General features: G+C 40.7%; 1 protein-coding gene across 4 annotated transcripts; it reads left to right on the top strand.

Moving 5' to 3' along the window:
• Nucleotides 1–19,785, top strand: cttn (cortactin). 4 transcript variants are annotated; one of them, XM_085769254.1, is made up of 16 exons: nucleotides 1–145; nucleotides 2,557–2,665; nucleotides 2,816–2,889; nucleotides 2,984–3,113; nucleotides 4,745–4,855; nucleotides 6,191–6,245; nucleotides 7,327–7,437; nucleotides 8,867–8,977; nucleotides 11,035–11,145; nucleotides 13,087–13,197; nucleotides 14,896–14,951; nucleotides 15,371–15,440; nucleotides 15,528–15,817; nucleotides 16,430–16,556; nucleotides 16,921–16,989; nucleotides 17,992–18,808. In XM_085769254.1, the coding sequence occupies exons 2-16, from the start codon at nucleotides 2,582–2,584 to the stop codon at nucleotides 18,126–18,128; spliced, it is 1,647 nt and encodes a 548-aa protein (XP_085625380.1). In that variant the 5' UTR covers nucleotides 1–145; nucleotides 2,557–2,581; the 3' UTR covers nucleotides 18,129–18,808. The 4 variants fall into 4 exon arrangements, with proteins under 4 accessions (XP_085625380.1, XP_085625354.1, XP_085625361.1 ...); XM_085769228.1 differs by lacking the exon at nucleotides 13,087–13,197 and having other exon boundaries at nucleotides 17,992–19,785; XM_085769235.1 differs by lacking the exon at nucleotides 13,087–13,197 and having other exon boundaries at nucleotides 15,531–15,817; nucleotides 17,992–19,785.
• Nucleotides 19,786–27,804: the final 8,019 nt, after the last annotated feature.

The raw sequence follows: 27,804 nt of genomic DNA on the forward strand, positions 1-27,804 counted from the left end.
GGAGAGAGCAGCGAGTCAGGGCCAGCAGATCCCAGTAACGTCACTGGTTCTCCATCAAAGCCTGGACCAGGAGCGGACCGCATCCACCGGGGTGACTGTAAAGACTCAGTTTAGGCTGTGTCCGGGACTACCTGTGTCGTACGCGGTGAGTATTTAACACCTGAGCGGCGGATAGGAGCGGAGCGGACCGTCCTCACCGGTCTGTCGCTCTGTCTCGGTTAGTCCAGATGGCTTGTAGCTTTAGCTCGCTAGCTAACTGGAAAACTGGAACAGGAAATACCACAGCGACCGCGACTCTTGTCTTAAGGCCAATTAAACCTCCCCTTTTTTGTCTTTTTTCTCTTTTGAACCATAGCTCGTCACAGAGCATTTGGTCTCCTGGTGTGGAGGTAACGTTAAGCACCGTGTCCATCCGTCCTGTCCCCACAGCCTGTCCGATAATGAAACCCTAAAACACGACAGGAGGACAGTTGAGTCAGGGGTCTGCAGAAACCACCACAGGGACGTCAGGTCAGAATGACTGTGTTTTCATGTGGGAAACACATTATTAACATGTTTGAAGACGGTGGTCCTCCTCGCATATGCGGCCTGACCTACTTGGATTGAAACACACTACCCGACATGAACGTTTGTTAGCCACTAGCTAACTTGTGACTCCTCACGGAAATAACGCGAATGCATCGGGATTAGTGAAGCCTGCCAGCTGCTCCTTGTTACCCAGACACATACATATAGGTTCACACCTCAGTCACATCTGAGGGCACCTCTCCTCCCCCAGGCCTGGGCACATAGGTGAAGTCCTCCAGGGTTTGGATGTGAGTCTCAGTTGGGTGTGGTTGTGTTGTGGGAGCTCCTGTCATGTAACCAACACATAAGTTGGGACATGCCAGGGAGGGGGGGCTGTTGCTGCTGCTGCTGCTGCTTCCTGGTCTGAGGAGCTTCCTGGGCTCTTTTTTCCTTGAGGTGAATGGAGCCACGTCTCCTGCGGCCTGTGATTGAACACAGATGCTGATTGCCCACATTGTGCCGAGTCAGGATTTAGGATTAGCACAGAGAGCTTTTGTCCCAGTCAGACGTCAGATCACTGGAGATCATCCAGAACCACACACAGGAACACACTCATGGTCGTTTAGCTCCTCAGCATCTCAGTTTCAGTGCGACTCAGTGTGTGATTCAGCTTCAAGGACAAGTCACATTTGTCCAGGTTGGTCTCAAATATTGACTTATTGATCATTCTTCCTAAAAGGTATCTTTTACAAGCAAGACCTCACCTCAGTGTAAATTTAGATTATGTTTAACAGATTAACCCATTAATTCAGTGAAAAAATTAGTGAAACTATTCAATTAGGGACATACTGATATGGGGTTTTTGGGGCTGATGCTGATCATAAAGAGTCAAAAATTCTGATGACTCATTAATCACACCCATTTTTTGCAGTGAGCCCTCAAATATGGTTCAAACCGTTCAAACACTTGATACACGTGATAAATATGTATCATTTAAAAGGGCCTCGGGGCAGCACTGCAGTAAAAGATAAATAAATAAGAAATGGAAATAATGACAAAAGCCTTGACTGAATAATGTTGTTTATACGAGCTCCTATCAGATCTACATTGATTTTTTTTCTCATTATATCATTATGAGCTGCATCTCTGGGTTATGAGCCGATGGTCAAATCAAATAAGTATCCTGAAGGTGGGACTGTGGCCGCTTTAGTCCAGGCGCCTTATCAGATTGTGAACATCTTAAAAAAATCTTAAAGAGCATGAAAGTTGCAGCACTAAATGTACGAATGTATGAAATGTTGGATAAAATCACAGTCTTTGTTCTTTGCACTCAAAAGTCCAGCGTCAGCTGACATAAAGCTTCAGCAGCAGGTCTGAGTAACACAGATCAAGTGGGTTGACTCCAAGCACTTGTTTTTTTTTCTGTGTTTCCTTCCTTAGATGCAGCAGAGTGATGGTATCACAAAGATGGACTTCTCTACCAAAAACACAGTGTCACTTATGAAGATTCTCACTTGATTTAATGAATGCAGACATCTGAAACTTTGTTAGTTTTGGTTAAACTTAATTTATATACATAATAATGATTATGTATTTGGTTTACTGTCTTTTACATTGCATTTGCCTCATGATTGGATCTTATCAGGGGCAATTTGGACAGATGGGATGATTACAGTAACTGGAAACTTTCTCATTTTAGTGGCATGCAAACAAGGTGGCAAGTAACAATTAAACTGAATGTGCTTTATATTCTGATTATTGAATTGATACATTTAAGAGGCAGGAAACTGTGAAAATGTCCATGTTAGTAATACTATAATGCCAAAGTAGGCTAATCTCAAAATGTTTCTTTTGTATTGTGCTGTCCAACTTGCTGGAGCTAGAGAATTATGGGAAAAATCTTATTGATTTGTAATTAATCCCTTACATAACATGATAAATCTCTACATTTGACTTACTGATCCTGCTTGGAAAAAATTGAACTGCTCTAAGTTTTGATTTTCTACCTGTGAAATTAATTTCTGTAAAATATTATCCCTTGTCTTTCAGTGTGCGTGACAGAGGCTCAGTAAACATGTGGAAAGCAGCAGCAGGACAGTCAGTGAACGTGGCTGTAGACGAAGGAGGTGACGACTGGGAGACCGACCCTGACTTTGAGGTACCTGCTTTCCCCTCCTCCTTCCTCTCTTTAAATTATATATTTTCCTCGCTTCACATATAAATTCCAGCTCCATCCACCCTCTGCTTTCCTCATCACCGTGTCCTGCCCTCGACATTAAAACTTGTGTTTGTTTTCCTGGATTCGCAGAATGACGTATCGGAGAAGGAGCAGCGCTGGGGGGCCAAGACCGTGGCCGGTTCCGGACATCAGGAGCACATAGAGTGAGAGGGCAAACCATATTTTCCACTGTCCAAGGAATGCATCATAAAAAAGAAAAATGAATGTCTCTATTCACTCCCTCCTCCTTTGATGTAGCATCCACCGGCTGCGTGAGACGGTGTCAACGGAGCACACCAGCCTGAAGCAGAAGGAGTTGGATCTGATGCCCAAGGCCTCACATGGATATGGGGGGAAGTTTGGACTCCAGCAGGACCGCATGGACAAGGTCAGGGACACAGATAGATTACTAGATTCAGCTGTGACAATTGTTCTTGTTGCTCAGTATATTAGAAGTAAGCGGAATGTTTGTGTTAATATAAGTCTTAAATAGTTACATCTTCCGACAGCAATCGCTTATATAGAGTGTTTGGTCCGAAACACGGGTCCGTCAGTCACTCTGCTCTGCTGTAAGCCGAGGAGAAAACTTTCCTTGTATCCTACAACCTTTATCCAATGAGGAGAGAAAGAACGGCATAAAGGGGCGGTCCTCTCTGTGTGTGCAGCCAAGGGATGCGCGTGAATGTGGTGACGTAGGGACGAGGGCGGGGACTGCTAACTCCATCGGCTGACAGGAAGTTAGCCAAAACCACCGGATTGCTTACTTCTGCTTTAATATTATACAATACATCCATACAAATCAAATATAATATGAATGTGAATCCCGATAAAGCAAAAAACAATATTAAATTTGACCAAACAATCTCCAGTACAAGTTCAGTCCATCTGCCACAAATTGGCATCCATGTTTTGGATTAATTACATTTTGAGTGATGCATCAAAACAGTCATGACCATTTGAAGACATCTTTTTATTGTGCAGGTGCCGTCTGTACATCCAGTTCCAGATTCACTGAAAAATATCATGTAAGAATGTCAAAGACCAATTTCTCAGCCGGTCTGAGCTTCTTAATCCTGGTGTGATATCTGTGTCCAGCAGATCGTGTTAGTCAGAGTCTGTTCACTGAAATACAACATTCATCTGTGTGGTTTCAGCGAATCAATGAAGTTTGTAGCAGGCCACAACACAAACCACAGATCAATCTGTGCAGTGACAGTTGATGAAATATTCCTGCGTCATCTTGCTTGTGTATGTGCACCATAGATAACCAAATTAGGTGATGCTAGTTTGGGTTTTTTTGTTTGTTTGTTTGTTTGTTTGTTTTTTGCAGCTGAATCTAAATATAAACCAGCTCTCTACATCCTGGTTTTCATTTGTAGAGAATCTACTGTTTTTTTAAGAGAGCTGTCACTGAAATTGTTCAAAGCCAACATTTTCACAAATCTAAATCGCCTTCTTTGAGTTTCGTGTGTGTGTGTGTGTGTGTGTGTGTGTGTGTGTGTGTGTGTGTGTGTGTGTGTGTGTGTGTGTGTGTGTGTGTGTGTGTGTGTGTGTGTGTGTGTGTGTGTGTGTGTGTGTGTGTGTGTGTGTGTGTGTGTGTGTGTGTGTGTGTGTGTGTGTGTGTGTGTGTGTGTGTGTGTGTGTGTGTGTGTGTGTGTGTGTGTGTGTGTGTGTGTGTGTGTGTGTGTGTGTGTGTGTGTGTGAGCTGTGCTGTGGCCATTTCACACTTGATAATCTTTTCCTGGCGAGCAGCTCTGTCCATCCACACCTTCCTCTCTCTGGACTGTGTGTGCACTGCAGCATGAATGTGATGACCGAGCACTGTTTACACCACAGTGTGAGCATCAGTGATGAGTCAGATGTCGACACTTCAAACCGCTGGCTGTGTTTCCAGCTGCGCTGCTCTTTTTTTTTTATTCCTCTTATCCGCCCCCATGTCTCTCTCTTTTTTTTTTACCATCTCAACAAAACATGTTAAAAAAAAATGTTTTTCTTTTCTTTTTTCTGTCTCCTTGTCAGTCCGCTGTGGGTCACGACTACCAGAGCAAGTTGTCTAAGCACTGCTCCCAGACAGACACATCTAAGGGCTTTGGAGGCAAGTTTGGAGTCCAAGCTGACCGTGTTGACCAGGTACTTCCTTTGGCTGCCCACAGTCCACAGTCCTTTATTACACACATCTTATTGATGTACGCAGATGTTGGTCTCTCTGTTAAAGCTCCATGTTCACTCTTTGTGTTTTATCTGAAATGTTGTTCCATTAGAAGATATCAAAACTATCTCAGTCTAGTTTTACTACTTTTACTCTCTCAGCTTGGGGTTGGTATCAGCCAATCAGAAGAGAGTAGGCTCTGAGCTCTCTTCTAATTGGCTGACTGAGTGATTGAATACACGTAAAGCAAATTTCAGGTAAAACAAGTGTTGGATGGTGGGTCCAGGTGGGCTGGTTTTAAAGGGATAGCTCACCCAAAATTCAAAATTTCACTCATTATCTCCTCCCCCTCATGTGGACTAAGGGCTGGGAGAAGTTTCAGAGTCCTCCTTGCCTTCTTTGAGTCACAGCGGGGCTCCATGCAGCACTGCATGTCCATATGACGGTTGAGAACGGAGCTCACTTTTCTTCGTCCAAAAAAACACACCAGAAACCATCCAAATACCTCCATAGTGCTCGTCTGTAATGTCCCTCTTGTATTGAAGCCCCAACATGAGAAATTAGATTTGCACCTGCAAATCGCACAAGATTTCGATGGACCAGGAAGAGCAGTGCTGGGAGCTTCCGCTACAAACAACCTTAAAACATAGACTTACTTAATTTTTTTCGGAACAATTTCTCATGTTGGGGCTTCAATACAAGAGGGACATTACAGACGAGCAGCATGGAGGTATTTGGATGTTTTTTGGTGTGTTTTTTTTGGACGAAGAAAAGTGAACCCCACTGTAACTCAGAGAAGGCACGGAGGACTGAAACTTCTCCCAGCCCTTAGTCGACATGAGGGTGAGTAGATAATGAGTGAAATTTGAATTTTGGGTGAACTATCACTTTAAGGCTCAGTTTCTGAATATAAGCTGTGTGCATTTAGAGAACCTAGACCTGATTTAGTATAATCACACTACATATGGACATTTACCCTTACACTGTATAGAGCTTAATATAAACATCCACCTTTATACTGTGTGGAGGTGAACTGTACCAGCATGCCTTTGTTATACAGTAGCTGCTTTAGATCTGCATTTTGATAGAGATAGAGTTCTTGCACTTTTAAACACCTCAGTATTTTACACTTGGTGAAAAGTGAAACCAGTTTAAAAGCTGTGAAAGTATAACTTACTTCTGCAGTGGCTCAAACATGGAAACTGTCACGTTTTAATCCCCAGTGACAATGGGTAAATCAAACTGATATAAAACTTGTATGATTAAACATGCACATCACAGTTAAACGAATGTGTTTTCTTCCTCTCTTGTTCCAGTCTGCTGTCGGATTTGAATACGCTGGGAAGACAGAGAAACACGCTTCGCAGAAAGGTGATGTTGCAACCCGCTGTCTTTGTGCACATGTGTACAGAATTAGAATTAAAAAGCCTTTCCCTTCAAGCAGCATGCTGAAAACGTGCTGCTTGTAAAACAAGAGCTACAGGTTTCTACTTGATCAAAATATGGCTTGAACCCCATGTCACCCGCAGAGGACGTTTTCTTTGGCTGATTGAATTACACCACAGACACATTGTATATAAATACATTCATAATGAACCACCTAACTTGTTTAACCAGCCTGTGAGCTTTTGTTTACAGCAAACACTTTGCATGGTGCCTATAGGAGACACATTTTCCAGCCGCTAACAGTTTGATGAGCATTTGGCTGAGGTCCAGCTGTAGCACACAGAAGCTACTCGTACTGTACCGACAGCCCATGTTTGGAATGGTGTTAATGTGTCAGACACGTGTTTTTCTAGACTATTGCAAGTTCTGCTCAGTTGGTGAGTGTTATGTCAGTGCAGTTTTTGAGCTCTGAGAACTAGCACATTGGATTTGAGGTATTTGATTTTATACTGTATTGGTCTAACAGTGTAGACCTGTTTATATGTTTTGGGGAGGATGTATATGGATTAGTTCTCGCTCTATCAGATGTAAAATTGAAAAACCCTCAGATTATATAATGATCGATCAACATTATCTGTTCATTAAACTCAAAGACTGCACTATGCATATGATCAACAGTGACCAACAGGGTATCCGCTCTGGCTTCTTAGCTTTTAGTATTTTGATGCTACATTCCCATGATGCCACACTGTCACCACCTTTGTGTTTCATTCATCCTCTGCAGAAGACCCTGCATCCAGGTGCAGAACATTTGCCAGATTCCAATGCCTCCTCCATGATGTTACTATTTAACACCAGTGCAGGACGACACACCGTCACAGTGTGTTTCCTGATTAAAATACATGCTGTGACTGTGTGATGTCGGTGCCACTGTGTTTTGATTGTAGCTCTGGCTTCAGTCAGTATCGATGAGGTGTTTGGAATTTGGCTGCTCCATGACCACCGCTACCATGCTGCTTCACCCTGACCTTTGACCCTTGCCCCTCCCCCCTGCTTTGCTGTGTAGACTACGCCACTGGGTTTGGGGGGCGATACGGAGTGCAGGCAGATCGTGTCGACCAGAGCGCGATGGGCTTCGATTACCAGGGCAAAACTGAGAAACACGAGTCCCAGAAAGGTTTGTCTGGATTTCATGCCAAGCATTAACCTCGAGAAAACGTGGCTCACGGATACACACTAACACACACGCTTACACACACAAATATGTTGACCAGAGCCATTGAATTGCAGCTCTGCACAGGTCCTGACAGATCATGTTATTTTGCACTTTTCTTCCTCTTCCCTCATTCCTCAGCCTTTGCTTGCTTTTCTAAGCTTGTAAACAGTGGCGCTTTATTTTTACATTAGCCCTCAGTTGCGTGTGTGATGTGGAGTTTGTTTTCCTCAGCATCAAATAACATGTTCCTGTACCGTATAACAAACAACAATACATCTGCCTCAGAGGACTTGGAGTACATGGGGGTCTGTTTCCAGTATCAGATATTTCCTCCTTTAATGGGCCGTCCTCCTTCCTCATGTACTGTCAGAGACCAAGTGGGATATGTTTATAATAATGTTTTGCTGTGAAGGTGTTGATTTCTTCCAGTCTATTTATTCTTTTTCATCTTTAAACAGCAGATATACAGCTCACAGAGGTTTTGTTGCTTGTATGTATTTTTTTTCAGACATGTACAGCAGGGAAAATAAGTAGTGAACGTGTCAACACAACAGTCTTGTATAGTAAGCAACGCGTGCAAAGAAGCCATGGTGGTTGAGTGCATTACTCAACTGTACCTGCTAATTCCAGGTCCCTCTAGATCTCTCTGTGACTGCTCCTTGGCTCTCGCACAACTCTTCTGAGTATTTTTTTTGACTCTGTCAGAATTAATCTTGCGAGGAGTTTAGTTTAGTTTAGTTTAGTTTAGTTTATTAGTTTAATAAGGGACAATGTGCAATTACATTAACATTAACATTAGCACCTGGTTCTGGACGGTTTATGGTTAAATGAAGTTCTTTTCACCTCCAGCCCAAATGTCTTCATTCAGAAGTTTAGAAACACGTCTGTAACCAGTGTCAGAATGAAGGTCTTTGCTTTTACCCATCATGAGATGCTTCTTGTGTGACACCTTGGTAATGAGAAACCTTTTTATAGGCATCAATTAGGACTCAACCAGCTGATATTAATAATTAGCACTGATAGGAGACAGGATATACTGTCAGCTGGGTTCCTGAATTTCTGTTCCTTTCTGCACCTCCTCCTTCTTGTGTTCAATACTTAATTTATGGATTTCTTTGCATGTGTTTCTTGATTAGGTACTTGGGTTGTTACTGACATCTGGTGAAAATTGCATGTCAGTAACACAATTAGAAATGTATTTACTGAGAAAAGTGTTCACACAGTCAAAACTTTTTCAATTTTCCCCGCTGTATGTATGAAACACATTACTATAAATTCCTCAGTTTACTGGTGGAGGTCCTGTGTGCCGTGAGTTACTGTACCTCTGCTTCACCTTTTCCTGTGATTTCTCTCCCCTGCTACACCCTCCGCTGCCTCTGCCCATTGGCAGATTACACCAAGGGCTTCGGCGGCAAGTTTGGTGTCGAGACCGACAAAGTGGACAAGAGTGCCATGGGCTTCGAGTACCAAGGCAAAACAGAAAGGCACGAGTCACAGAAAGGTTGGTACAATGACACACAGACACGCCCCATTTATAACAATACTGAATTGATAAGGCGATAATTACTCAATATATCGCAGCATGTTTAGTTTTATCAGTAACTTACTCATTTTTTATGGTTTAACTAGTGTCACTGTGATAGATCACCAGATACTATACTTAGGATAAAAATTTTAATTAACTTCCTGTTCTGAAGAGGAAACCAGCACAGGAGAATAAACATGGTCGTCTGCATTTTACAATTACAGTTGTGCACAGTCCACTACTGTGTTAAGAAAGGGATATTCCCACTTTGTTTGAAAAGGCAAACATTATTCAGCATTTAACCTTAGCCCTTAAATTCCTTTTACACTTCCCTGACTTCATGTAGAAGTTTCACTCGCCACTCTGTCAGTGCAAACAAGGAACGCTGTAAAAACACAATAGAAAAAACAGATAAGATTTATCAGTAGATGCATCAGTACTCACATTATGGGTGGATAAGTAACTGGGCAAAGGTCCCATTACATTTTTAATCAAGCTGACGCAAGTTTATTCTAAGATGTAGATTTTCATGCTCTGTACAGATCATAATCACAATTATTTAATAATCAATTTTAGAGGATCCTTATCATAAATATTAATTATATCGTCATGTAAATCATCTTATTCAGCTGATAGATTTTTAAATGATTTGGTCAGCCTCACAAGTTCAGTATTTTGGTAATAACAGTATTTTCGGGTGCATGATCATATTTTATGTTAAAGTCAACAATACAAAGGTGACTTCAGGTTTTAGTCTGTCTCTTTATTTAGATGAGAACATTTCCATCACAGATGAAAACAAGCGATTAATTAGTCAGTGGTTTGTTTCAGTGGAGTATTTCCCTGCAGCTGATATGTCATCTCACAGCGTTTCCTCACAGCTTAACAGATCTACCTGTAGCTTCTTGTCTGACACGCCTGCACTGACTGACTTTACTTCCTGGTTGGCCAGCAGCAACCTGTAGATATGGAGCTTTTGTCAAAGGCTTAACTCACCTCAAGAATTTCCCAGATTGCACTGGGCTGTGTTTGCATATGTGGCGCGACCTGTGAGCTATGATAACTGTGTCACATGATCTGATAACAACTTGACTTACCTGGAGAAACTGACATAGAAGTATATTACTGTGTTCAACTAAACTACATGTTAATTTTCCTGCAACATCCAGATTTAAACAGGAGGTTTTGTTTGGTAGTTAAGTGTTTGGTCACCACAGGCAATGTTGTAAATCAGTGAACAATTTGTCTTGTGTAAATATTTGCTTCAAAGTAAAGTTTGTTTCCCTGTGATATAAAACCAGTAATGTGCTGGAGTTTTATTTTTCATGTTTTATCTCAAGCCAAAATGACCAGGTATTTTTTTTAGCCACTTTAAAAACACAAACCTGCCATAAAAATGGGTTTCAGAACTAATGTCCTCTTCTCATTCTGTATCAGTCATGTTGTCTCCACCGTTGCAAAATTCAACAAAAGTATGATCTAGTATATTTCAATAATTTCTTAGATTTTTCATGTAAAGCATGTGTGAATTGCTTCTTGTGGCGGCTCCTTTCCTGGAGTATTTCTGAATCATATGACCAGCTCAGGGGCAGAAACCAGTCAGAGGTGACCGTGAACCAGCAAAGCAGCACAAGATAATATTTGGCCAGTTCTTTTCCTCAGTTCTCGTATCTGCCCACAGATGTGGAATATACCCCTCCATCACAAATAAAAACATTAACTGACTCAAACAAATCCTTCAGTACTGAGTGCTTGCCTTTGTTTCAGCCACAGTTTTGCCTTGTGTCTCATACTGTGTAGCCTAGTATATTACGTTGCGATTTCTTTTATTTGCTCAGTTGTTTTTCTTAATTTTTATTCATTAAGTCATTATCATCAATTAGCCTGTGTGTATCTGCTGCACTGTACAGTATGTCGATTTCACTGTGTTTAATTGTGTGCATAATTAAATTAGAAGTAACAATCTCCTACATCTACAGGGGCTAATCTGATAAATAAACTGATGAATAAATGAATACTGTGTATGTTTGCAGACTATGTGAAGGGCTTCGGGGGTAAGTTCGGTGTGCAGACGGACAGACAGGACAAGTCCGCACTGGGATGGGACCACCAGGAGAAACTCCAGCTCCACGAGTCTCAGAAAGGTAGCGGGTCTGATTCTGGATTTTCTGTCGATTGCTGTACCTGGCCAGCCAGTGTCCAGGTGTAGGAATATACTTACTACCAGTCAGTTGTTTTTAATATGAGATGTCAGATACCCTAAAGTGGTGAACACTATACAGAAACGACAAAGGTAAAAGTATTGAGTTTAATGGTTTTAATTTGAGCCAGTGCTTTTCTGTCTCACAATCAGTTTTACTTTACTTGCAGAACAAAGGAGCAAGTCGCCGTCTGAAGTTTCTATTCTGTCGTAAAAACAGACGTAGTCAGAAATACACATAGTTGATGGATGATGACATATATGTAAGAAGTTGCATCTGCTCACTGCCTCTTCAGATTTATGCCACTGTTTTGTACAGAAAAAACCTGAAAACGCTGTTTGACCTTTAGACCTTTGAACTGGGGGTGTTTTCCAGTTTTCACCAGACCATGGGTCTTTACAGCACACAGTGTGTTTTCTGTAAAAAGCCTCTCTTCCTTCTGCTCTGATGTGGTTCAGTTGTGGCTTTGGATGTGGTCATTTAAAGGCTGACAACTTCCTCAATCTGGATAAAAACAGGCTCAGAAGAAGGAAGTGAAACCAGAGCTCAGATTTATTTGTCTGAGTCGTAGCTGGTGTTCTCACGTAGAGCAAATTAGAATAAGAACAAAGCTGTGGTCTGAACTAAAACCGTGTTTCTTCTCTAAATGAACAAAACTTCATTTATTCTAAAAGCTGCAAAAAGCCTCTTTCACAAGCTTAAACAATTTGGCCTGTGTTGATCTGAAACTCTCCGAAACTCTAAATCTTGACAGCCGAGGCCTGTTGGTGCAGCAGAGGTAAAACAGCCCAGATCCACTTCACAGACTCTTCTGTCTCCGTTCACTTCACTCTGCTGCAACTTGCAGCGAAAAACACGGCTCAAGATCAGAAACTGAAATTGAGACTTTGAAGGAGGCGGAGGTCAAAGCTGCTTTCTTCACCTCTGCCATGTTTCAGAATGAAACTCTCAGTTGTTGCAAAACGCAGGAGCAAATTAATCTCTGAAACTTGTTTTCTTGTCCTGCCAGTAACTAAATTAGATGAACGTCCCCAACACACTTTAAAAAGCTGCTCGTTAAAACTTTGGAAGGTGAAGATGCAAAATATGGTTCAAACACTGACAAATATGTATCATTTAACAATAAATACCGTAACTTTAATTATTCAGAAAGGCCTCAGTGCAGCACTCCAGTAGACTCTTGGTAAATGTCAATAAGATAGAAATAGAAATGACTAGAAAAAAGTCAAAAGCCGCTTTCTATTCACTTAAGCCTTGTCAGTCCTACAGTTGTGTGGAGCAAATGCAAGAACATCATTATTAAATAAAATCGTAAAACTTTACAGTTCACCTGCAAAGTCTACAGGAACAAAAAAAGTCCTCACATTAGTTCTTCGAGAACTGAACTGAGAAAGACTCAGATATATATGATCTGATATCAAATAAAACGTTAAATGATAATATCAATGGGTGATCTTACTTTGAAGCAGGATCTCCTTTTCAATTGATACAGAGTTTAGATTCTAGTTTCCAGAAAGAGCTTTGCCGCTGTTCATAGCTCAGTGTGATATGTAGTTACGTACATCTGAATGAAGCCTCTGGCTGCTCTTACAAAGGTAAAGCCTCTAAAAATAAAGCACAACTTGGCATCTGCAGCAGTAGCTACACACTGAAGGAACAGAAACGAGTCATAGTGGAGGGAGTTTCTGCACAGGCTTGACCGGAGAAAGAAAAATGTTGTTGAGTTAGTGTGTTTCCACTTTGATGCCATAATGTGTCTCCTTCACGTCACCGAGCATGTGCCAGGTGTATCACATTGTCTATGTTTTAATATATGGGTGTTTGTAATGTTGGTGCTGGTGTCTGTCTGTCTGTCTGTCCATATATGTGTGTGTTGTGTTGCAGACTATAAGCGTGGGTTTGGAGGGAAATATGGGGTAGAGGTGGAGAAGCAGGACCAGTGTGCCCTGGGCTATGAGCACAAGGAGAACCTGGCCAAGCACGAATCCCAGAGAGGCACAGATACTCACCCTGAACACAGCATCCACCCTCATCCACCCTCCCTCACCCTCATCCACCCTCCCTGACCCTCATTCACCCTCTCCCAGAAAAAAAACCCCAAAAAACAAACTTCCTCTTAGCTTTCCGCTCCTTCCCTGGCACCGTCCTCCTCCTCCTCTGTAACAGCTGTTTTCTTTTATGTGATGGACACACCTCTGCTGTCAGATAACCCCCACGACCCACAGCCCCTCACCCCCCCACCTCCGCTCCGTTACCCCCCTCTGCAGCACCAACTGATTTACATAACCAAAGTAGACAGTCCTAACATAAGGCCGGTGTTTTCTACTGTTTCCTCAGCAGTCAGCAAATCCAGGGAAAGTGAAGAGCGTTTATAACGAACAATGATAAATAATGAACCAATTATTTAAATGTTAAGATTATCACAATTTTTTGGCCAGTAGTTTCTACCAAAAGTTCCTCAAACAGGAGGAAGAAGTGCAGCTGTCAGAGACTATTTTTAACAGTGGATTAATCCACATCTGGTTCTCTGGTGAGTTACCGAAGAATAACATGTATACGCATCAGACTACCACACATACAGTACTTGTAGTATCCTATTGTTTTGGTTGCTCCAGAGGAGAGGAGTTCTGGACAACAAGATTTGGACAACAGCAAATGGGTCTGGTTTTATTCTCCAGGTGTTGGGATATCTGATGCAAACGTTAAAAAGAAAGTAGCATTTAGAAATGAATAGTCCCTCCAGAAATTATGTTAATGGGTCAGTTAAGTGGGACAAACCTCAATCAGCTTCTCAATACGTCTGCAAAAAAAAGTGAAACTCTGTTCCACAGTGATATTATGCAAGATGATCCTGTCGTAGGTACTTGTTAAAGTCTGTGTCAGGTGTGTGCTGCTCAGGTGTGGTCTGTTTGTAGCACTTTTTATTTTTATCTCATCTACGTTTTCATCACAAACACTGTACATGTATGTGTGACATGTATGTGTCTGCTCCCTGCAACCTTCACTCTGGGCCAGGTGATAGTGTTATGACGTCTATAATGACACAAATGAAGGAAACAAAGCAGCTGGACGTAGTTTCAGAAAGTTAACGTTCTTCCTGTGCTGCGTAATGTGCATATCCAGTCATATGAAGACCTCAGTGTAACGTGTAGTTTCTCCTCAACTGTGTTATCACCTCGGCCCGGCACCCCCCTCCCCCCTCCCCCCACCCCCACCCCGGTCACCAGCCCTGCTGTCACCACTGCTGCTGCCATGCTGTTTGTCTGCTTAGGCATTCATTTCGTGCATGCCGTCATGTGGCCACGCTGCGTTGGATGGAGGCCTTCTGCTGCGGCCCCGCCCCCCACAGAGACACTGGCTGATCCTCAGAGCAGAGGCGCTGCTTGACCCCCATCGTCACCGCTTAACGTTACGTTACCCCCCCCCCCCCTCCCGTCCGTCACTGTCTGCACCCTTTATTTTGTCCTTCCTCCTCTCCACAGGTTTGCATGAGCTCGTCAGCCTGTTGGTTCCCCTGTGAAAGCAGCTGCAGCCGGCTTCATCTGAACTCAGGCAGAGCAGAGAGGGTTTTAACCCAAAATCTGTTGCTCTGGAGACGGAGCTCTGGAGACGGAGCTCTGATGCAGCCGGCTGCGGCTGAAACATCAGAGTCAAACAGAAACTGACCTTCACGTCTCTCCTCTCTGTTTCCAGATTATTCGAAAGGGTTTGGAGGGAAATTTGGCGTCCAGAATGACCGCATGGATAAGGTACGAGGCAACGCTTTTTTTTTGTTTGTTTGTTTGTTTGATGTTTGTTTGTGGTCGTTCCATTCTTGTAACGTTGATTTCTCAGCCGTACTGTGGTGAAACTTTTTCAGATTTGGCACAAACATCCATTAGGTCTCGAAGATGAACTGATATTGGGAAAGCTCAAATTTCACTGTGGCCTCACAAAACATGCTTTTGGTAATAAATGGCATATCTGTTCCAGTTTAACGTGATATCAGTTTAATTCAAATGTCTGTGAGGTGAAGTATGGTGATAACATTTTATTATGTTACTCAGGAATTCAGAGACTGTGCCTATGTTTCCTGTAACTTTGCTTAGTGGAGACAGTGATCGTAGTTGGTGTGTGTAGCTGTGTGTAGAAGATTCAGTCTTATGTTTTTTGTCTCTGTGGTGGACAGAGTGCAGGGACGTTTGAGGACGTAGAGAAGCCGACCCCTTCTTACCAGAAAACCAAACCCGTGGAGGCTGGTGAGCATCCGTCAACATCGTCTTTGTGTTTGAGTCAAAACCTTCAAGAATACGTGAGCTCAGCGTCGTGTCGTTTTCTTCTCTGAGCAGCCGGCAGCACAGGAAGCATCAAGGCCCGCTTCGAGAACATCGCCAAGCAGAAGGAGGAGGAGGACAGGAAGCGGGCAGAGGAGGAGCGGGCACGTCGACAGGCCAAAGAAAAGCAGGAGCAGGAGGAGGCGCGCCGCAAGATCGAAGAGGCGCCCAAGTCCCCGTCTCCGGTCCCCGCCGCGAGTCCCAGCCCGACTCCACCTGTGCAACCGGCTGCAGCGGAGCCGGCTGCAGCTGAGCCGGCTGCTGTAGCCCCCGCAGCCCCCGCAGCCCCCGCAGCGTACCACGTGAGTCATGGAGGCTTTCACCAGTTAATGTGTTTGTGAAGGTCACACAGTCAGACATAAGCTGGATATGCAAAAAGTAGCAGGTCACAGCAGCTAAGATTAGACCGCACAGCTGATTACAGTCGTTCACTTCCTTCTGTAAATGTGCCGACAACTTTACACGTCAGTCTTCTTGTTTCAGATCAGTCTGCTCTTACTATCAGGGCACAGTGGATGCTTAACTTTTTTACCTATGATGAAGACACCAGCTTTTATTTTTGTTATTCCTGATTCATGACATAGGTGACAGATGCACAGATGGAAAGGAACACGTCTGTTTGGTCTGAGACTCAACACAACTCAGTGAAAATGAATTCATCTGCCAAAATGATGTGTAATGTGTAATGTTTGGTTTTGTGTTGTGTTGTTATTTTTTTCTGCAACCGTACATCAAAGTCAAGAAAGGTGACTATTATACCCTTACCTTTTAGTATGACAGTGGGATAAGTTGATAAAATAACTGTTAACATGTGTTTATTGTGTTAACAGAACTGAAGCTGTAAACTGATTAGGTATTTTACCTGTTTCCAGATGTTATATTTGACGTCTGACACTTAACATTTGTCTTCTCAGGCTGCAGAGGAACCAACGTATGACGCGGCTGAGGAGAACGGCGAGCAGCTGTATGAGGCGGAGCCACAGAACCAGTACAGCCAGCAGGAGGAGCTGTACCAGACCCCCGAGGAGACAGCAGCAGGAGGTGAAGCCCCCACATCATTTGTCTTGTTGTTTTTTCCCTCTCACCTGTGTTTCTGGTTGGTTTAAGGAAACTAGCAAATGTTTGACATTTTGTGAATCACTCACTGAGACTTCTATCAATCATTTCATCCGCTCACTGTTTCGAAGATAGAACCACGAGGAGGCAATCATCAGTTTTATTTCTGGTCTGATACGTCATTAAAACACATTCACAGACACGTGAGAAGATCAATGACAGTTATAAAATGAAAAGCACAGGATGGAAGAACTCAGAGAAGTGAGCGAGACAGCTCCCTGAGGGATTAACAGCTTCTTCTGTGGTTTATTTCTTTACTTGGAGTGAACAGTGTTTTGTGGTTTTGCAGACGGGCAGCAGTACGAGTACGGTGAGGACCTCGGGGTGACGGCTGTGGCCCTCTACGACTACCAAGCAGGTGAGACTCCAATGTGAATTGACCAGGATTAGAGTTGGAACGGTTTGCTGCAGATGTTGATAAATTGAAAACAGCAACACTTGTACTACATCTGCAACGTGCACATCAATGTCACAATCAACTTTTCTCCAGCAACAGAGGATAGATTCCCTCTGATTTGCCAACTAACTCTCTTTCTCTTTTTTTTTTTTTTTTACAAATAACAACCCATCACCACGTAATCCTTGATGTATCCCATCATGCCTGAGAGGGGACAGGACAGGGTCCTAGTTTCTCATTGGCTTTAGATGGAAAAATGTTTTTTGTGCCGGATACAGATCTATCTTTATTAAAGCCCCTGTACAGAGCTTTTAACTGAATACGCAAAAGTCTCTGGTTTCTGCTGATGTGTCTCTGTTACTTACAACAGCAAATGAGCCCATCAGTGTGAAGATACGCTATTTCTAAGTAGTCTAATTCTATACCTCTGGAAGGCATGGTCGGGTCGGACCACTGACCAAACCATACCAATACCAAATTCTTTCTGACGTTTCCAAAACAAATGTACACGCACCAGCCAGACAAACGTCTTCATGACAGTGGGAAATGCAGTCTTCATTCCACCGCTTTCGTCCACAGGGGCCGCCAAAATCAACACTAAATGAAAAGTCTGTACAGGGGCTTTAATCAAGAATTTTGTCATTTTCTTGATTAATTGATTAGTTGATTGAAATCACAAGTAATAAATAGTGATTCATGCCAACACACATTCAGATATTGTTTTGTCACCAAAAGTAAAAAAAAAAAACAACAACAAAAGAAACTAATCAGTTTACAAACATGGAAACAAAGAAAAAAACAAATGAGTTATGAAAACAAATCATTTCTGACATTTTGACTTGATGAACGACTTTGACTAATAATCGATTATCAGGTTAGGGTGTCGTCACTGATTGATCGTTTCATCGTTTCAGGTTCTTGCAGCTGCTTTTGTCACTAATCCGTCTTTTCCCCCCGTTTCAGCCGGCGATGACGAGATCTCCTTCGACCCCGACGACATCATCACCAACATCGAGATGATTGACGAGGGCTGGTGGCGAGGAGTGTGCCGAGGCGCCTACGGCCTTTTCCCGGCCAACTACGTGGAGGTTCGGCAATGATGAACCACCACCACCACCACCCCCACCCCACATCCCACAACCGCCAGCCCCACTCCAACATGACCCGTCTCTCTGTCCTTGTGCAAAAAGAAAAGAGAAAGGAGACGATTTCCAGCTCCCCCTCCTTTTTCCACTTTTCTCTCTTTTCTCTCTTCACCTCATCTTAGTGCTTCGACACTGTGAGACGTCCTCAGGTCTCCTGTATGGCTTCTCTTTGACCCCCTCCTCCTCCTCCTCTTCATCTATTCCACTCTCAGATCACAAGGTCTCTCTGTGCAGCAGTGGACAGGGAGGAAGAGCTATTTCAGAGTGTCTCAGAGAACAGATATAGAACTCATTATCTGGGCTTAAAAAAAAAAACCTCTGAGCTTTGGAGCCGTTAAAGCTTCAGGATGCGACTCAGGCTGTTGACTGTCGGCTCCTTCAGGCCCCGATATGACTTCACAAACTATTTACCTCTTGCCTCACAGCCACACGTCGCATTTTGATGCTTTAAGTATCAGTTTTTTTCCCCAGATACTGCTTTGAGTTTTTTTTGATCAGGCATCATTGATTCTTCACATTTAAAGAGTCGACGACGCCTAAGAAGAAGTTGAGTCTCACCAAAGACCAGATGAGTCTTGTGCACAGGGCTCAGGGTGCTCACTGTTCAGTAGCTCAACGTTAATGTCAAACAGGAGCATTTTTAGAGGAAAAAACTTCCGCTTTGGATTATTATGTATATTAATAGCTATATACTGTCCAGTACATTGACTATGGACCAAAAAGCTGATTAACCCGCCCTTTGCTTCTTGGTCTGTCTGTGTAAAGTTTGCTGTGTTGCACAGATTGAAGCTGCACTTGCTGATTATGTCGTACACTTGCATCAGTGAAAGGATCGATTATATCTGATCAATAATGAGGCTTCGTCCTTTGCGGATATTGGAATTGATCACTGAGTCGTGAGGCCGACATCAAAGACTCCATCTCTACTTTGAAAAAAGTACAAGCTAAACAAAAAAAAAATCTATATTCATAGTATTATTTTAATCATCCTCATACATTACACAGGTTCATTGCTGACGCCTTGTACAGAGAGATCAAGAGTTATGATGCTTTGAGAAATGATAGATTTGGTATTTTTGTTCCCTGTCACTGTGTTTTTCTCTGGATGTGGACGAGACTTGTGTGATTGTGTCTTGCTGCTGTCGACGCTCAGGGGGAGGTTGTGTCATGGCGTTAAGGTGTGTTGACGACCGCCATCCCTCATCATGACCTCAAGGTGTTTGCCAACCTCGAGAGCGAGAGCGTCCGTTTAAAAAAAAAGAAAAGGAAAAAAAAAGGCGCGACTCGTCAGCGGCAGAGACGACCTGCAGAAAATCTACCAGGCTGTTGTTACAGTAAGGGAAGAGGCTTTGGTGTTTTCTCCAAACATTTATTATTTCTAACAGACCGCTCGTCTGTGGTTCGCAGTAGTGTAGCTAAAACAGGTGTGTATGAGCGTGTGTGTGTGTGCGTGCGCGTGTGAGGGCTTTCATTGAATTCATCTTTGGGGTTTTATAATAAAAAGTGACCTTTTCAAATGCATTATTTTTATCTGTACCTCTGTTTGCTTGAGTCACATCATTACCTGCTTGTTCTTTTTTTTTAGTTTCAATAAATAAACTATGAACGATGAGTTTGTTCAGTCCATTATTTATATAAATTACATGATTTCCTGCTGCTGATCGACAGAATTGTCATGATTCAGTTGTTTTTTAACTTCAGTGACAAGCTAAAATATATAGTTATAGTTATATAGTTATATAGTTCGCTTTGTGATCATAGTTCGCTTTGTGAACATAGTTCGCTTTGTGAACAGAAAACATAAAATAGCATTGCTCCGGCAAGGGAGAAAGCTGAAGGGAACAATATCGCAAGACAGGCCCGTTTGCTGAGGAAAACAAAACAAAATTCAATCGACATGGACTGCTAACTGTAAAATCTTCATAAAACTAAAAGGAACACCAGAGGAAGCAAAGGTGCTGGCGATCAGAGACATCTCAGAACTGGAGAAATACGTGTGATGACAATTTGTCTCTTTACTGAACACCGACTGACATTACTTTCCTGTCATGATGGTATGGGTTGTCATGGGACAAACATCACGCGATCAGACTGCAACCAACCACATTTCTTTGCATGTGGACCCATGTAAAAATTATTAGCTTTATATGATGTCATCGGACTGTATTCAATTTACTTCTGCACAGGAGCTCTGCCTGAAAACGTTTGACTACACTGAACATAGATTTCACAACATAGACCCGGATCATTTTTTTCTCAACAACATTATTCATCACTGTAATTACGTCACTGAGGAACAATTTAAGGATTATCCTATGACAAATGAGACATTCTCAATCATACATTTTAATAGTAGGAGTCTCTCTATGAATATTTCAAAAATCCATGACTGTCTAAAATTGCCCAACAAACTGTAATTATTGCAATTTCTGAGACATGGCTAAAAGATGGTCAAGAGGATGCTGTCCAGTTTGAGGGATATGATTTTTTCTCTATAAACAGGAGGAGTAAACGGGGGCGGGGGGGTTGCACTTTACGTTAAATCAATTTATCAATGTGAAATTGTCAAAAATATGTCCTTTTCCCTAGAAAATATTATGGAATGTATCACAGTTGAGATTAAATGTGAAAAATCAAAATATATAATTATAAGCTGTGTTTATAGAGCTCCTGGATCAAATATTGATATTTTTGAGGATAAACTGACATAAATGTATAACACAATTAATAGTAATAACAAGCATTTATTTGTTTGTGGAGACTTCAATATAGATTTTTTAAATCCACATAGTCAACCACCAATAACGAAATTCATTAACTCTGTGTTTTGTATGGGTTTGTATCCTACAATTACACATCCAAGCAGGATAACTATGAACACAGCGACACTTATAGATAATATATTAACAAATGTCACTGAAGGGAATTTAAAGGGTGGATTACTTATAAGTGATGTCAGCGATCATTTACCTGTTTTCGCTGCCTTTGAATCAACTGTTAAAGAAAATGATGGTCCTATGGAAACTAGAAATTTAACAAGGAAAATAACAGATGCAACCATCGAAAATCTTAGAGCGGACTTACTGCATCAAAGCTGGAACGACACTTATGTTGAGGATATAGACAAATCGTATGAATCATTTATTTCTATTATTTCTAAATTATATGACAAACACTGCCCACTTGTGGCCAAAGTAGATAAGAGAAGGTATGTGGACAAACCATGGATAACAAAGGGGCTACAGAATGCATGTAAAAAGAAAAATTTATTGTGTAAGAAATTTTTAAAATCTAGAACTGTGGATGCAGAAAGGAAATATAAGTTATACAAAAATAAATTAACCAGTATCATGAGATCCTGTAAGAAGCAGTACTACAGTGAATTACTAGAAAAAAATAGAACCAACATCAAACGCACCTGGAAGATTTTAAATGAAATCATTAAAAAGAAAAAAGTTGTTAAAGAGTAGCCTACCCATCTTTTTTTTACGCAAATACCGACTCAATCATTAAGGAAAATAAATCTATAGCAGATCACTTTAATGACTATTTTGTTAATGTGGGTAAAAATTTAGCAAATTCTATCGTATCCCCTTCCCCCAAAATGTCTTCCCAGGATAATAACAATACAATCAATATAATCTCAGATCCAATGTTTATTAAAAAAACGAATGAAAAAGAAATAATCTACATAGTTCGGAAATCAAAAGGTAAAAAATCAACTTTGATATGTTCTTGATTAAGAATATTATTGATTGTATTGTTAAACCCCTAACTTATATCTGTAACTTGTCACTAATGACTGGGAAATTTCCTTCAAAAATGAAGATTGCTAAAGTGATTCCACTGTTTAAATCTGGTGACAAGCATATCTTCTCAAATTATAGACCAATTTCACTGTTACCACAAATTTCAAAAATTTTGGAAAAAGTATTTGCAAACAGATTAAATGATTTCATAGCGAAAAACCAAATACTTTGGCAGGTTGGCACATGATTGGTTAACCAACTACTTACAAAACAGATATCAATATGTCCATATTAACAAGACAAACTCAGAATTTCTGAAGGTCACATGCGGGGTGCCTCAGGGTTCAGTCCTGGGTCCATTGCTGTTTCTTTTATATATTAACGACATATGTTTGGTTTCTAAATCCCTGAAATGTATTTTATTTGCTGATGACACAACTGTGTTCTGTAGTGGGGATCATTTGGGGCAGCTTCTGGATATGGTAGAGAAGGAGCTACAGAAATTCAAAGAATGGTTTGACTTAAATAAATTATCACTCCATCTCGGTAAATATCATATTTGGAAAAAAGCCCAGGAATTCAAGCAGAAACTGCAACAATAAATGATGCAGAAATTGAATTTGTACCTGAAACCAAATTTCTTGGAGCTATCATTGACGATAAATTAAATTGGAAATCACACATAAATTATGTCAAATCCAAAATGTCAAAATCTATTGCAATTCTTTATAAAGCCCAAGCTTTCCTCTCTCAACAATCACTAGTCACATTATATTATTCATTAATTGCCCCTTATATGACATATTGCATTGAGGTCTGGGGAAACACATACAGAACAAATACAAATTCTATTTTTTTATTGCAAAAAAAGGCTATAAGAATCATCAGTAATAAACCTTTCCGTGAGCCAACCAACTCACTATTTAGTCGCCTGAACATTTTGAAATTCAGGGACTTAGTTGATTACATTACAATACAAACTATGTACAAAGCAAAAAATAAACTTCTTCCTCAAGATATCCAGAATCTGTTTAAAATGAAGGATTCCGGTTATAACCTGAAAAGACCACTATTATTTGAGAAACCAAAGACTCGAACTACTGTAAAAAATCACTGTCTTTCTGTTAGAGGGGTTAACATCTGGAATAATTGTCCTGAAAATATTAAATTATGCTGTACTCTAGTCAGCTTTAAAAAACTTTATAAGAACAACATAATTTGTCATTACAGTATGGAAAATTAAGTTCAATGATTTTGTACTATTTTGGGTTATGCGCTGCAATTCTTTATTTTGTTGTGATCAGAAATTTAAGTGTACTGATTAATTTCAAATGTCTGTGATCTGATCCTATTGTATTAATGCGTATATATATATTTTTTTATTTTATTTTATTTTAATTTTTTAAAGCAGAAGTAAGCGATATTTGTGTCAATATAAGTCTTAAATAGTTATATCTTCCGACAGCAATCACTTACATATAGTGTTTGGACCGAAACACGGGTCTGTCAGTCACTCTGCTCTGCTCTGAGCCGAAGAGAAAACTTTTCTCGTATCCTACAGTTTTTATCCAATGAGGAGAGAGAACGGCATACAGGGCTGTGTGTGCAGGCAAGGGATGCGCGTGAATGTCGTAGGGACGAGGACTGTTATGGTGCGTTCAAGGCAACCCGTAACTCGTGTTTTTCCGACCTGTGAAGTCATACCAGTTCGATCTGGTACGAGTTCACGGGTCGAAAGTTACGAGTGGCCGTTATAGTGCACTTTCACAGGTAATACAGGTCGGAAAAACACGAGTGGGTTGCCTGGAACGCTACAAAATCGTAAGTTGACATGAAGCTGTAATTTACAGTTTCAAAAGCCTGGAACGCAGCATTAGCCAAAACGACCGGATCGCTTACTTCTGCTTTAAGGTAAAAGGGGTAGGGGTATATAAGCTTTGGCTTCAACCTACACCCTTTCGGTTATATAAGCTTGATATACCGAAATAAATAAATTCATTCATTCAAAATCTTGGCAAAACATTTCAACACAAACACAACCTTACATTTTTTCTAAGATGTTGCACATATTGGCTGAAGAAGTCACTCAACACAATTATAGGTCATTCATGAAACTGGACAGATGAGAGCGCTACAACAACAGGAAAAAATCATTTAAGGCATTCATTCAAATCCTGCGGCATCATTTATTTTAAAATAAGGAACAATATGTGCATACAGTCCTCACTGACATATCCAATGTTTGTTAATGTAAGGAGGGGGAGCATCACAATTGTTCTTTGGTGAACAGTCACCAGGGTGACTGCTTTGGCCTGCTGTGTGAATGTAAATGCCTGCTCATGTTTTAGATTGGGCGCAAACATGAAAAGAGTGATCTTAAACAAAACCTCACACAAACTCATCCATTTTAAATCTCAGCCCCCCCTGCACTGAACTGAACTGGTACCGAGGTGCTGTGAAAACCAAGAATGAGTCAAGAAAGGTTTTGACTGGAAGGACAGGCAGCATTTATTACATTATATATCTTTGAAACTATTGATAAATACGTGATTGGTGGTTGTAGACTACTCAACCTTCAAGCTTAAACAAGACAAAAATGTATGTTAAAGGAAATAGTTGTACAGCTACAGCATGTGACAGTTTGAATGATTAAACCTGAGGACTGTTGTTCTCAATATAAGATCAACTTCAGATAAACAACTGGAACAAAGCAAAAACACTGGAGGAATGAAATTACCTCCTGACAACTTTTTAATTTCATATACTGACATTTCTGGGGACAGGTCACCAAACAGCCAGTCTCTCTTCAGACAGCTACATTAGCTGTGTCAGTAGTGGGAGGTGGTGCTGAAGGTGCAGGGGTCTCATTTATAACCGTTGCGTACGCACAAAACGGGGCTGAAAGTGGCGTACGTGACTTTTCACGCCAAGGTTGTGATCTATAAAAAACAAACTTGACGGGAGAATGGGCGGAGGACGGGGGAAAGAAGCGGAACTTCTCCGCTTCTCCGAAAGCAGATACACGGGCAATAAATCAGTCAGAAAAATGATCTTGCACTTTAATAAGCTGCAATAAAAACAAAAACCTCCCAAATCTCAACAAAAGGGAGCAGAAAGAAGAAGATTCTTATGTTGTTGTTTTTTTGTTGTTTTTTTCAATCTCAATTTTTATTAACAAAATCCGGCATAGCATAGACACAATTCAAAATATATCCGTCAATATGTAGCCAAAATACACAAAATTCAAAAAATTTCTTTCAACATGTGGCCAACATGACCAAGCAGATAATACAAAAATAACCACAAATGAAAAAAAATAATACATAAATAAAAAATACACAGTCAGAGTTAGTCAGGAATTAAAGTAGTCAATTTTTCATAAACACATAAAGCTTGTTTCGTTTTGATATGTTTTAAAGACTTTTTGAAAATAAACATCTCATTCAAAAAAATTAAAAACAGTGGTGTGCTGTTTGAAAATCTACATCTATGGATAAAATATTTCGCCAAAATAATTAAAGTGTTATATAGCATATCTCTTTTTTTTATCCTGCATCAAAACCCCTATTTTAATAGTGTTGAAATTTAGGATCGGTGCTTGAGCGTCCTTTTCTGAGGTCCAGGTTTGAAAAAATCCCCAAAAAGTTACAATGACAATCAAAAAATACATGTTCAAGAGTTTCAATATCTAGGTCACAGAAATTACAATTATTACATTCCATATTAAACCTTTTTCTAAGAAAATCATTACAAGGGTAAATATCATTTAAGATCTTAAAATGAGTTTCTTTAGTTTTTGGAGGGACCGGGAGAGAGAGGTACTCCGGATTACAACATCATCCGAGTAATCTTTTAATAAATAATTTCTTTTTAATGATAAAGGGAAGATTTCAGATGTGAGGGCATATCTTATAATTTTATTTGTACATTTTTTCTCCTTAAAATTAATGTCATTAATGTAAAGTGAAGGCAGCTGTGGTGTTAACACCATATAAGGTAACATGCCTCTCAATGTGTTCACCATGGCTTGCGGTATTGCTTTAAGGCGGGCTTACACTGTACGATTTTGCCACGATTTTCTCGTCCCAGACGAGTCGCAGCCTAATTTGCATAATCTTAGAGGGATCGCGAGGTCGTGAGCATAATCGGGACGTATGGTTAGTGAGGCTCTGTGTCACGTCCCAACGTCCTAAAGACGAGTCGCCGACCTCCCGATTAATTTCTGACATGCCAGAAAATTTCTCGTCGTGACGGACAATGTATGGGGTCCTACGTCACGATTCTGCACATACGACACGTTTTTACCATGACAGATTGTTTTAGCACAGAGCACATAGTCGGGGAGCCACAGGCTCAAAAGCTCAAGGAAATGGGTTGAACCTGACATCGTCCGTTATACTTTTTATTTGTGTTTTTTCTGTTAAATTTGACACTAAGGAACAATAATTGAGGGGTCTGCTCTGCCGGAAATATCGCGAAAAAAAATTGTGGCCATTTCACTGTATGCACCCTTTATTTTTCGACAGGAAATTGTAAAAAATGATTTTTTTCTTCAAATCCTCAGTAGCCTGGGTAGGCTGTCAATTAATGCATTTCAGATACACAGAACACATGTGGTAACAACATCCACTGAAAAAATAACTCTTAAAACACATTTCTACATGATTTTGTATCAATTTTATGGAAAAAAATTAGGCGTTTTCTCACTTTTTCCCAATATTTTCATCTTTACTTCATTGGCAATCAACTATGGGTCCAGGTTATGACATCAGTCAATGTGTCATCATTTTCAGCAAACTGTATACTCATTCCAGTGAAAAAATTATAAAAATCCAACCAAAATCATTGGTTCTATGATAATTTCACTACTAGCTGGCGATCAACAGGCTCAGAGCCTCAATAGAATTTTAGGCTAGGCCTACTCTCGAAATTCCAAAAGACATACTGGATGTTTAGCATCATGGTACACTCACAAACACGAGCTTAGTATTTGAATGAGTTTGAAACAACCAACAGTTACCAGTGTTTCTAGTTTAGCTGTTAGTTGAAATTCAACTCCCGTGGGAAACCCCCTAAAAAAGTAGTTGGGGTACCTGTAACCAGACTTTCAGAAATTCCTAAATTTTTAATTTGGCCTTAAGTAACTTGTGAGGGGTCAAACTAGGGGTTTTTCACGATTCTGAGTTGATTGCAAGCATTAGCTTTTCATCCAAAACACTCCTTGGTGTAAAAAAAAAAAAACAGCCACACCCACTTTTCCTGTTCATCGGAAAGGAACAACCCCCTCCCCCCACCAATAGAATGTATTAGAAGTTATTCCTTAGCATGGCACAGGTTGTCTGTCACATATCACTACTAAATACTCAATATAATATAACTTACATTCTACCCCTTTTTCTTGGTAGGACCCTCCAGGATTTTACAATGTTTTAATTGCAACTATTAACGCAAATTCAACCAGTCCTCATGTATTCTCTTCCGCCACGCAATTTATCACCACAACCTCTCTGTAAATTTGCTATCATAGACCACTGTGGCTAGTCATGGTCACAGGAATTAATGATGTGATGTTGTCAATAGCTATGTGATTTTTTTTTTTGAATTAATAAAAATTTTTAATTATTGTTTTCATATATTAAGCTATTATGTGGATTGGGAGTGTGAGAGAGAAAAAAAACACTGGGTGCACACCAGATTTCACATACCAGTAAAAGCTGAAATGCACACACACACACCCTTCTCACTGCTGGGTATACATGTAAATTAAAAAGTTGCTTTATTGGTTTCTTTTTTTATTATTTGCCATGGTAAATAGGCCTAAATGTTGCTTAGTGCAGTGTTTTTCAACCTTTTTTGAGCCACGGCACACTTTGTTCATTAAA

Source organism: Trachurus japonicus, chromosome 3 (assembly GCF_045865225.1).
Source record: "Trachurus japonicus isolate A0001 chromosome 3, Traja_1.0".
In the NCBI taxonomy this organism is placed as follows: Eukaryota; Metazoa; Chordata; class Actinopteri; order Carangiformes; family Carangidae; genus Trachurus; species Trachurus japonicus.

Excerpts from the sequence above, each read along its gene's own strand:
- cttn (XM_085769254.1), top strand. The coding sequence starts at position 2,582 with ATGTGGAAAGCAGCAGCAGGACAGTCAGTGAACGTGGCTGTAGACGAA. Across the intron at positions 4,856-6,190 it reads AAGCTGACCGTGTTGACCAG|TCTGCTGTCGGATTTGAATA; the intron begins GTACTTCCTTTG and ends CTCTTGTTCCAG. Across the intron at positions 13,198-14,895 it reads CAAGCACGAATCCCAGAGAG|ATTATTCGAAAGGGTTTGGA; the intron begins GCACAGATACTC and ends CTCTGTTTCCAG.